This window comes from Papaver somniferum, chromosome 2 (assembly GCF_003573695.1).
Source record: "Papaver somniferum cultivar HN1 chromosome 2, ASM357369v1, whole genome shotgun sequence".
Lineage (NCBI taxonomy): Eukaryota > Viridiplantae > Streptophyta > Magnoliopsida > Ranunculales > Papaveraceae > Papaver > Papaver somniferum.
The window spans coordinates 67,293,927-67,306,185 of record NC_039359.1 but is presented as its reverse complement, the minus strand read 5'-3'; the positions used below and the strand labels follow the sequence as shown (position 1 = coordinate 67,306,185).

Here is a 12,259-nt window from a genome sequence, read left to right as displayed (position 1 = left end):
AGAGAAAGGAAATTGAAATTCTTATATAATGATATTAATTTATAAACATATGAAATCCAAATCAAGCCCTCATAATATTATTCATAAATCTATAACCTAATTCATTCTTCATAATATTATTAATCAACTAAAATTGTAGTAACAAAATATCTATCTAAGGATATAACAAATCAGGGATTCAATACAATCCAACATAAATCAGATCTAAATCTGTAATGCAACATCATGGATTGATATTCATATTGCACCGCACAAATTTAATCAAAAGTATCTATAAATACACATACTATTGGTCCAATTGAATCCATAAAATCAGATTGAAACCAAACAAATTAGAATCAAACATAAAAATACAACACAAAATATGGTTGATGGAATCATGCCATACCTTATCGACAGATTATAGAATAGAAATCCTTAGAAGCAGATATTCAATTTACGGATTTAAAGACATTAAATCATAATTTTAGTGTGCCGCAGATGCAGTGAGACTGAGAAGTAGAAGTAGGTAAGAAGAAATCCAAATTCTCTCTCCAAAGTTTCAATTTATACCAAAAAAAAGTAATAAATCCTAACCCTATTTTTCCCGTCCGAACTTAATATATTTTGATTCGGTACGTAAAAGCCGCGAATAGTTCGGGATCTTCATATAACACACGCACCTGGGTCAGACTTTCAATAGGTCGCCCGTATGATTCGTTCCCGAGCGATTAAGGAATAATTCGCGAATTATCCGCGAAGTATTCGCCGAATTGCTAACTAGGGTACCTCCACTCTCTCTTCAGGCTCACATTAATTGACTCGGTCAATATCCACTTCCAACAAGTCAACAAAACGTGTTGACTGACATGAAATTTGAACCAAAAATAATCTGACTAGTTGCCAACTTGCCAATCACACCCCACTTGTCTGACATTAACTATGGCTATATCTTAACGCAATCTTCAACCATTATAAACTATATACTAGATTTCAATTCCAAAAAGTGTAGAAAAGAAGAAAAAGATCATCCGAATTCCAATTCCAAAGTCAGTGGAAGAAAGAAACACCTAAATAATCATTCTACGCCGGCAGTGTTGAAGAAAATGGAAAGCAAAACGAAAGCACTCATTTCTTTATCGGAGAATTTGAGAAATCTAGCTGATGAATGTGAGAAAGAAATTGAACCCGAAAAGCGCAAGCTCAAGGAAGCAATCCAAAAGGGAGACACGAGGCAAACTGAAAAACACACCAAGAATATGGTTGGCATAAGACATGAAGCGGTAAATTTTCGTCAAATAGCTAATCGTATTGATTCAATGGTTGATTACTTTGAAAATGAACCGGAACAAAGTCCGGTGTTAAGTTGGATTCCGGCGATTGTCGAATCTGTGAATTCTGCTTTAGAAACTGGAAATCCGAAGAAATTGTTGAAAGCCATGAATAAGATTGAGAAGCAGTACTTTGATAAAGAAGTTGTGGCAAAGTTCAAGTATTCGGCAGCTACAGAGAGCACACCAACATTTATGTCGAAAGATGAGAAACCTCATAACTGGTTCGACATTTTTAAAGTTAAGAATCTTGTTTTCTTGTGATATGTCATATAATCATCTGTGGATCTTGATGACAATATGAATCAAAACTAGTAGCTGTCTGCTTGTATCTTTGTTTGTTTGATTGAATGGTATGTATGAACTGGATTCTAGTTTATTATTTTTTCAATGCGAGTTTGATTCACCAAATCCAACTGTCTCGGCCATCAAAAGCTTTCATAAAAGTAGATACCAGAGGCATGCGCCCATATTCAACCGCAAACTTGTTCAGACATTCCGATCTTCGCTTACTGTGACCATCTATGCCACTTATTCCAGTTGATCCTATCTCGAAAATTTTACCTACAATAATAAGTAAAAACAACAAAGAATTACATGAAACTAGAGACTACACGGAGAGCATGGCAAATTCCCGAGGTCCGAGGAATCCGTATCCTGATGAATTCGAGAATGTAGAATATACAAGTGAGGAAATTAACCTTTCACCCATATTGGAGGAGCGCCAGTCTCATTTGCAACAAGAAAAGACATGGCAATATCTTCGCAGTTCCAAGAATGAGTGTGCATAGCACTGCATGCAGGTCTGCGTGCACAAAATCCAATGTAGACGTATATATGGAGACAAGACCTGATTTTAGTTACATAGTCTCGAATTGATGCTGGCATCTGATTTGTGTTCAAACAGATCAATTTGTCTGCATTTGATAACGACAAAGTCATAGCATAAAGCAGCTAGCTATTTTTGCAATACAAACAAGGTTATGGTTTCGGCTGTGTCCAAATCACAGCTGGCCGGTTTCCTTATGTATGCAATTTGGCACAGAGCAAGTACTAGTGGCAAGCGAAAACACTTGCTGTGGCCTAAAATAATTATAGTCCAAGATTTTGTTCATGCTAACAGGCAAGTGATTGATTGGTTAGTAACATAACAGCCGCAACCATCATTTCCCAAAAATGTTCTTGTGAGCATATTTTTCTGTCTTGTGACTTCGTTATACCGCTTCGGGGTTGGATTTGCTGGTGTCGTTAGTGCTATCGGCTAATGACCGCGCAAAATTTTAGGATGCACATTTTCCCCCAGGATCTAGCCAAGTAACCTTTCTAAGGCTATTCTTATGTCTTTTTGATTGGTATGCACTGATCTCTTGAACTTTACCTCCAAGAGCTGCCACTGAAACAGAAGATTTAATATAGTATAATATTTGACATCTTCGCTAACTTGCTCATAATCACTAAGCCTACTAAGTGCAGCAATTTTTGGATCATAGCACAAAAGGATGTACCCACAGTAGGAGTTTGTTGTTCTTCCTAATAGCAAATGGCTCATAAGTGTGATTTTTTTTTCCAGGCATTCCATACTGAACTCCTTGCTCCAAACACACTCATTTTTGTGCTCCTTTTCATTCTTCTTTAATGCCCATATGTCTAAACGTTCGCCTGTTCTTACGAATAACACAAAGATAACCTCCCAATAGTTGTAGTTGAAAATTATCGTCCAAAGACCCAAATGAGACTGATAACCTCCGTAAGCCGGAAACAAGGTGGTGATGGAAGAACCCGAAACTCCTCAGTTACCAGGTCGAATGCAACAATATTCCACTGCTTATAATCCAACCAATGCACAACTCCATCAACATGAACACCTGGTGAATCGCATAAGCCGTAACTAATTTCTCCTTTATATCTCCATTTATAACCACTACCGACAGTGTATACTTCCACACGTCCAACATATTGATCATCATTATTTTCAGCATAATACAGTCTAATGACCTTATACTCATCTGTGGAGCAAACGTAACCAAACCCACTAACAACTAGTACGGGACAGTAGTCCAGATTTGTTAACCGTGGAAGATTGATAAGTTCATTTGGAATAAAAGGATTAAAGACGGAGATAGGTTCATGTAGGTGTGCCAATACTATAGCCACACAAACCAAACCATTACATGATCCAACTAAGGTATCATTGTTGAACAAGTCTGTTAACGTATGACAACCTCGGGTGTATCCAGAAACCTCATACACATCAACCTCACCGTCTAAATCAATTTCATCATACGCTTTCTCCGTGTAGGAAAGTCGGACTCTGTGGCACCTTTCTTCAGACCCTATCGCGAAAAGGGTTCCAACCTTAACATGATCAAGGAGGTTTCTCCATGTTTTGCATACATGTTTGCACCGTATCATGGTTTCAATCGGTAATCGAGAAATTATCTCAAATATAACCTCTAGAGGAAAATTCTCCATCGTTCCTAATCTGTGAAGGTCAGGTGTCTCGTGATTTCGCAAAACAACAATTATTTTGTTGAGGGGTTATTACTTATAGAGGTAAGCCATTAAGAATTACCATGTAAAGACTTGGTTTCCTTACAAGATGGGGTATAGCCTAAAATTTTAGTCCTAAATTCTCTTCATGCTAAAACGGCAGTGATTGATTGGTTACCACCATGACAGCCGGAGCTATCGTTTCCCAAAAGTGTTCTTCATTTACATACCGAGTACTTTGACCATAGGCAGTGCTTCGATTCGCAAGTACACCAGAGTGCTACCTAACGACTAACATATTCTTATTTGTTAGCGCAGACATGAATAATAAATTAATTGAGGTTTGGGCAGGAAAGTATATCACCGCGTTTTCATTACATGCTCGTGGATTTTTTTTTATTTGTTTAGTGCAGGCATAAGTTGAAAGTCAACAAGACGTATGGGCATGTAAGCATTATAAAACCAATCGTTTGCTCAAACAATTTCATTATCCAAAACACCCGTTAAGAATTCTTAAACTGAAAACATTTTGGAAAGATCCCCAAGGATCAATCAAATTCCATCGAAATGGCACAAGGTCTGGAGAAACCGGAAAACAAAACCGAAGAGTTGAGGGCGTTGTCGGAGAATCTAAAGATACTAGCTAATGAACGTGAGAAAGAAGTAGAACCAGAAAAGTTTATGGTTAAGAACACAATCGAAAAGGAAAATAGGAAACAAATGCGAATGCATGCACGGAATATGGTTCGTATGCAACAAGAAGTGACAAATTATCATCAAATGTCTCATCCTCTTGATTCTATGGTTGATTATTTTGACAAAGAACCGGAACATAGTGGTGGTGTTTAGTGTCATTCCAACTATTGTTGAGTCTGTTGAATCATCCTTAACAACCGGAAATTCGAAGAAGTTGGTGAGAACAATGGATGAAATTGAGAAGCAATTTTTCACTGCCGCTTGTGGCCAAGTTTAAGTTTTCATCAATTACCCAAAACGTTTCTGTGTTTATGTCTGAAGATGATAAAGTTAGTCATTTGATTCAAACAGTAGCGGATGATTACAATTTGAAGGTTTCAGTTGGGTTACAGCAGCACTCGTCGGAGCCTTCCGACTATTCGGAAAAAAGATAAGTACGCTGAAGTTAAAACCAGCTGCTTCAACATATTCTTTTTTTTTTTTAACCAAGGAAAGAATTTGTATTAAACATTAGTACATGATACATCACACTTTATATAGGGAATTAACAAAGGTGGATGATACCACCAATCCCCACATAGATTATGTTTATAAGCTGCCTTCGCTATTGCATCTGCAGCTTTATTACCGGACCTATACACAAAACTATAAGACCAACCAGGATTAATATTACATATGTTTACACATTTTCGCAACAGGGGCATACTCTGCCAGTGACAAAGAGAAGATTGTTGTTGAAGAAAAGAACAAATTCCCAGATTATCAGATTCAAAAATCACTCGAGACCAACCATTTGAATCTGCCAGTTGCATAGCCTCCCACATTGCCCAAGCTTCAGCCTGCTGAGCATTACTAACTCTTCTCAAGGCTTCCCTTCCCATGACATATGCCCCTGCAGAGTTCCGAATTATAATTCCAATACCAGCTAAGAAAGAACTAGAATGATAAGAAGCATCGATATTAATTTTAATGTACTGCAAAGGAGGAGGTTCCCATTTATGATGTAAGTGCTCATTATGAACATGAGGATGATTGTAGTTAGCAGGAGTGTTTCCTAGATGATGCTGGAGAATGTATGAAGTAACCTGATGGACTACAGAGTTATGGTTGGGAGTGGTATTGTTAAAAACAACACTACATCTAATCTTCCATATGAAATGCATGATGCACATAGCTAAGTGAACAATCTCAGGGGACTTCTGGATGCTGATGATGGAGTCTTTGAGTTGCCAAGTCTGAATCCAGGATAAGAGAGAAGAGTGCTGCAAAATAAAGTGAAACTGATGAGGTAAAAAATACTGCCATATTGCCCTAGAGAAAGGGCAATGAAGAAAAACATGGTTCAGATCTTCTATTTGATAGTGGTTGCAAAGAACACAGTGTAAATCAGCATTATGCACATGGGTGAAAATTCTTGCTTTGACTGGAACAACATTGTGAATAGCTCTCCACAGGAAAAACTGAAACTTGTAAGGCACTTTCAACTTCCAAAAAGATAACCAAAAATGTTGAGATAAACCCATGGAGTTATCTGTTAGGATATCCTTATCACACAACATCCTATAAGTTGAGGCAGTAGTAAAAATACCAGTGGTTGTAAAGGGCCAGATTAATTTATCCTCTTGATCTAACTGAATGGGAATGGTTAAAATGGAGTTCACCTGATCAGCTGTAAAAAGGAGACGAAGAAGCGACACATTCCACTGTTCAGTATCGGTATCTATAAGATCAGAAACCAACTGGTAGTTAGACATATTCAAATCACCCCAGTCCTGTAAAGCATAATTCAGTGAAGGAATCCAGTTAGAAGTCCAGATGTTGATATGAGCTCCATTACCAACTTGACATTTAGCATGTTTCAACACAATCTCAAGCCCAATAGAGATACTTTGCCAAATCCAACTTGAATTTAAGTTAACCGGTGGAGGGAAGAAACGCAGGTCATGATAAGGAAAATGTTTACCTTTCAACAGCTTAGCCCATAAGGCATCTTGGTTATGTAACAATTGCCAAGCAAGTTTCGCAAGAAAAGCTAAGTTATAGTTGCATAGATTTTTAAGTCCTAAACCACCTAGCCTTTTAGGTAAACATACCTTTTTCCAAGAAATGTACTTTTGAGAACGTGACTTGACATAACTGTTCCACCAATAGCTTCTCTGAATTCTTTCCATTTGATGAAGAGATGTTTCAGGGAGTTTGAAAACCTGCATTTGATACATACCCATAGAGCTTAGAACAGAATTAACCTGAGTAGTTCTTCCTGCTTGATTTACAATTTTGCTCCGCCAGCCCTGCAATCTGTTATTCATGTTATGAATAATACCCTGACAGTTCTTATGTCTGGATCTATGCAGCAGAAGAGGTATACCCAAGTATTTTTCGCCAAGGCCCATAACTTTCATACCAAGAATACCAGTAATATTATACCTATGAGCATTAGAAGTTTGCTTGCCAAAAAATAAGGTCGATTTCTGCATATTTATCACCTGACCTGAAGCTTGTCCAAATATATGAAGCAAGTGTTGAAGCTGATGCATTTGAGTAGAATCAGCTTCAAAAAATAACAAACAATCATCCGCGAAGAACAGATGATTAATTACAGGGCAGTGCTGATTAATTCTAATCCCTGAAAGACAACCAGAGTCCACATTAAGCTGCAAGAGTCTAGAAAAAGCTTCCATGACAAAAAGAAATAAAAAAGGAGACAACGGGTCTCCTTGACGAATGCCCCGAGTCAGAGAAAAAGTGAAGGACTGCCATTGATAAGAATGGAAATATTTGAAGTAGAAATACACTTCTCTATTAAACTAATCCAATCATTATGAAAACCCAATTGCCGAAAGATGGATAGAAGAAAAGACCATTCCACCCTGTCGAAAGCTTTCGACATGTCTAATTTCAAACCAACCAAAGCCTTCTTAACCTTTTTACATTTCATAGTAAACAAAATCTCATGAGAAATAATAATATTGTCATGGATATGTCTTCCTGCAACAAAGGCAGTTTGAGTAGGGGAGATAATATCAGGAAGAAGGGGTTTAAGACGGTTGGCTAAAATTTTAGAGATAATTTTATAGCTAACATTGCACAGACTTATGGGTCTTTTTAGCAGGAGTTTTTGGGTTTGAAATTTTAGGTATTAAAACCTGATAAGTATGATTGATGGCTTTGAGCATATGTTTATGTGTGAAAAAATATTTCACCATGGAGATTACCTCAGTGCCAACAACATCCCAAAAGTGTTGATAAAATCCAGCTTGAAACCCATCGTTACCCGGAGAAGCCCAAGGTTTGATTTGAAAAACCACATCCTTTATTTCTTGAGCATGAGGCACCTGGATAAGACTGTTATTCTGTATTTCTGAAACACAAGGTTGAAAAAGCTGCAGAATCTCGTTATTAATCTGAGGCTTAGAAGAAGTAGCAATATTGTTTAAACGGTTAGTAAATATAGCTTCAATATCACTTCTGCTATCAAACCAAATGCCCAAGGGACCCTGGATAGAATTGATAGTCGATCTTCTCCTATTGTAATTGACTATGGAATGAAAATAAGAAGTGTTTCTATCTGCTTCAAGAAATTTATCACCTGCTTTTTGCATGAAGAACTTATTTTGAATCGAAAGCCATTGCTGCAAGGAAGAGCTTAGATGCTTAACTTGGGGATGAGAAGAAGGCAAATTGCAGTCATAGCAAAATTGTAGCTGTTTCTGAATATTTTGAAGGTTATTCTCAGTGTTGCCAAAGGAAAATCTTTTCCATATCTGCATCTGAGTTCTGGTTAGTTTTAATTTACTGGAAAACTGAAACGAAGGAGACCCCGAAAAACGATGCTGCCAGCTGTGTGCAATAGTATCAGTACATGAATCCATTTTAAACCAACACTTGTAGAGTTTAAAGGGAGAATGTTTTGTAGCAGAAGGAACTGTATGTAGCAGAATCGGGCAGTGATCCGAAGCAACATGTACTAAATGTTGAAGATGTGCATTTGTGTAGTGGCTGATCCAGCGATTATTCACTAAAGCTCTATCTAGACGAGCAGAGACATGATCATCTCCACTACGATGATTTGACCAAGTTGTGTCATCTCCTGAGTAACCTAAGTCAATGATACCTAGATGCTGAAAAAAATTTCTAACATGTCTAGCATGATGAGGATGAGTGACACTAGAGCTATGTGTTTTGTAGTCGTGCATGGTGAAGTTTAAGTCACCAAGAAGAACCCAAGGAAGATCAACAAACAAATGCATATTAATAAGATATTTCCACTGGTTAGCATTTTCTGTATCATCATGAGCACCATACATGAAGGTTATCAAGAAATCCATATTATTATTTCCACTGGTTAGCTATGTGTTTTGTATGCATGATTTCAATATCAATTCCATTTTTCCAGCCAAGAGAGATACCTCCAGAGAGACCCAAAGCGGGATGAAACCAGTAATGAGGATAATTAGTTCTAGAAAGATAAAATCTCATATTATTAGACTGAGCTTTGGTTTCACACAAGAAAAAATATCAGGGTCATTGTTGGTCAAGCAGAAATGAAGATAATCCCGGGTATGAGGGTTTCCTATACATTGACAGTTCCAGGAAAGAATTTTCATGACGGCGATAATAGAGAAATTGAAAAAAAGACTGCAAGAAAACAGTAAGAGAAAAAACAAAGAAAAATTGAAGAAAGAAGGATAAGTTTTGACAATCACCTGTTGCCATGCATCAGTGTGATTCTGTGCATTATAAGCAGAGGCTGCAGCAATGTCACAAACATTATCCATGGCTGAAGCAGTGGGATCATCATCAACAGAGACAATATCATCCGCTTGAGAAGTAACCACCTTGTCTTCCAAATCAGTATCAGAAAGAAGCGGCTCAGAATTTATAACCAAAATAGGTGTACGACGATATCTTTTCTTAACACCACTAGTACTAGCACCATCACTAGTCATAGGATAAGAAGGTCTCAAAGCTGAAGAGGGTCTAGCTTGATTGTGATATGAAGAGGAAGCACCAGAACCTGGATCAGTGGCAGAGAAGATTGAAAGGCGCATACCATCAAAGGGTCTAGGCTGTTGTTCCATAGGTTGTCGTAGTCTATCCCGCCTCTGAGATTCATGTTGTAGGAATAGTTGTGCTTCTTGCTCAGGATTCCTTTGAGGAGGTAAAATGGGCTCTACATAACCAAAACCCCTAACCGTTTCTTCCATCTCCTGCCTTGTATGAGTCATATTTGCACAGTCAATCTCTTCATGATTGGGAACTTTACATTCAGGACAAAGACGATATGGCTGAGTCATATCTGCACAGTCATATCCACCTAGTTACACCAGCAACATTAGCAGTAGTTATACCAGTAATAAGGGGAGTGTTAACATTTATGAGAACAAGAGCTCTATACTTAGAGGATGTAGGAGGGTTCACACCATCTGGTTCTATAACTCTAACTTCCCCAACAATATTACCAAACATTCGAAGAATATCAGCATAGGTGAATTCAGGTAAAAGATATTTTATATTCTAACCAGAAAGGAGAAACCGTAAAATCCAGTAAATGATAATCCATAGTGGGATTCCAATCCTTTAAAACAATCAAATGACCATCAAAGTTCCAAGCTCCACCAAATAAAATTGCATCTTTATCTTCTGAAATTTGAAACTTGATAAAAAAAATATTTGGTTCTAAACCACGCACCTGGACAAACCGTTGATTGTGTCTTCGAAGCTGAGGCCAAATAAATTTAGCTGCACGTTCAACATCCTGCCAAGACATAACCCCCGGAGCATAAAGCTTACCAACAAGACTAAACTGCCAATCCCTAATTCCAGCTAAGATAGCAGTATTAGAATGCATAATCACTCTTCTCCTAATAGGCTCTTCACTGATAGAAACACTTTCCATTTGGTGAGCAATATTATTCAAGGAAGGACGAGCCATGAAGATAAAGAGAAAGATGAAGATAACAAAACATAAGAGGGTATGAAGAAAGCAGAAGGTTGTGAGATTGGTTTTATAATCAAAACATGAAGGAGGTGGCAAGAGGTAAAAGAGATAAGTATGGGGTAAAGGTTTAAGAAATTGGAAGAACAGATAAAAAGTTGCAGAAATCAAAGCTTCTAAAAAAATTGAGATAACATCAGAAGCAGAGATCGAAAAAGGTAGCAGCTCGTTAAATCCAAAACTATGATTCCCAAACAGATAGCGATGGAAAGACAAGATAAAGATGAAGAATCTACACACCACTGTTAGATAAGGCCAACTTTTGAAGACGCCAACTTTGATACTGCCAACCATTGAGAAACCCAGATAATTGATGGGACAATACTGCAACACCATGCGTGGCAACAGATACAGGAGAAGCTTAATCTGCCATTAAAGGAGAAAAACAGCTCAATTAGCACCAGAGATCGACACGAAGAAAGGAATAACAAGAAAAACAAAAGGTAGGGTAAGAAAAACATCGAGAATTTTACATTAAATTCTAAATCCGAAACAAGAAATCAAACAGAAGGATTCAGATAAGAAATTAAAGCTGATGATTGAACAAAATAAATACGGATCAGATCAAATTAAATGAACTCAGATTTGGGTTGACTAATTTTGACTTGGTGATTGACTTTTCGCCTCAGAGCGATAACCCAGACCCGGTCTTTTTTGCTTCAACATATTCGGTTGTTGCGCCTCTGAGTGTTTTTTCTTTCATAATTTTAACTACACGTAATTTTGATCGTTGCTGATTAATAAACCCGTGGTAACAAACTACAAATTACCTTTTCCCTCCGTGTAAATTACCGCAACTATCTTAGCCTTGCATATAGAAACAAAGCTAAATCCTCCACCTGCCAACTGTTGGACACTTTCCAAGATGTATTTATGCTATTGTCCATTTGAACTAATTTACTGATTAGATATTTCCTCAAAATAATTGAACGATTTTCATTTTTCTTAGTGCCAATTTGAAATTTTTTTAAGTGATTTTTCCGATGCCGATTGGGTAGGTAGTCTGTAGACATGAGGTCAACTAGTGGTCGCTACATTTTCTTCGGCTACAACCCCATTTCATGGCTACTTTTATAATCCTTTGTTAAACCGAACTGCTTACTTAATCAGCTAGGGGCCTAGGGCAACAGATAAGAAGTGGCAAACAATGTATGCTATGTTACGGTTGGATTCATCAACCCCTCGATACCAACATACACACCATGTATTCATTTGAGAAAGTGGAAGAGTCATTTAACCAAACTATATCGTTCTGTTTTCATTTCTCATCCTCGTTGCATTTACATCGGCCAGTATTCATAGCCACTCAACGAAGACATGGACTTATAGCACAAAAACACGTGCACGTCCAACTGTTCACTAACAGGGACTTTGTGGCATGCATATTTACACGATGCAATTATGGATAGAAATGAAGCTCCCATCCAATGGTGGTCAGACATCTAATATTGCTTGGACCCACATTATATGACACCCCTTTGGATGACCACTGTTCCAATGATGTTGCTGCACGAGAATAATTCACTGGGATAACCACTGGTCTAATGAAATAAGTACAACACTTCCGGTTTTGGTGACCGAATATTTTCTTTGGTAAAGTTTTTCCAGGAAAACTGCTTGGAAACATTTGAATGCTGGAAGCTCATAACGATATTGTCCATGCTACTGATTTTTTTTTTCGTCAAAATCTTTTCAGGAAAAGCTATGTACGGTAAAAATCTGTATCCAATAATACGGGCGATTATTCGATAACTGCACCCTGGAA

At 37.6% G+C, this 12,259-nt stretch overlaps 2 protein-coding genes across 2 annotated transcripts; one reads left to right on the top strand and one right to left on the bottom strand.

Moving 5' to 3' along the window:
• Positions 1 to 1,085: 1,085 nt before the first annotated feature.
• LOC113351276 (ESCRT-related protein CHMP1B-like) lies at positions 1,086 to 1,574 on the top strand. Its single transcript, XM_026595291.1, has one exon. The coding sequence runs from the start codon at positions 1,086 to 1,088 to the stop codon at positions 1,572 to 1,574; it is 489 nt and encodes a 162-aa protein (XP_026451076.1).
• A 3,425-nt stretch (positions 1,575 to 4,999) lies between these two features.
• LOC113351275 lies at positions 5,000 to 9,793 on the bottom strand. The gene is made up of 3 exons (XM_026595290.1): positions 9,203 to 9,793; positions 7,712 to 8,845; positions 5,000 to 7,249 (listed from the first exon to the last, which is right to left on the bottom strand). Exons 1-3 carry the CDS (start codon positions 9,791 to 9,793, stop codon positions 5,000 to 5,002), a joined length of 3,975 nt encoding a protein of 1,324 aa, XP_026451075.1.
• Positions 9,794 to 12,259: the final 2,466 nt, after the last annotated feature.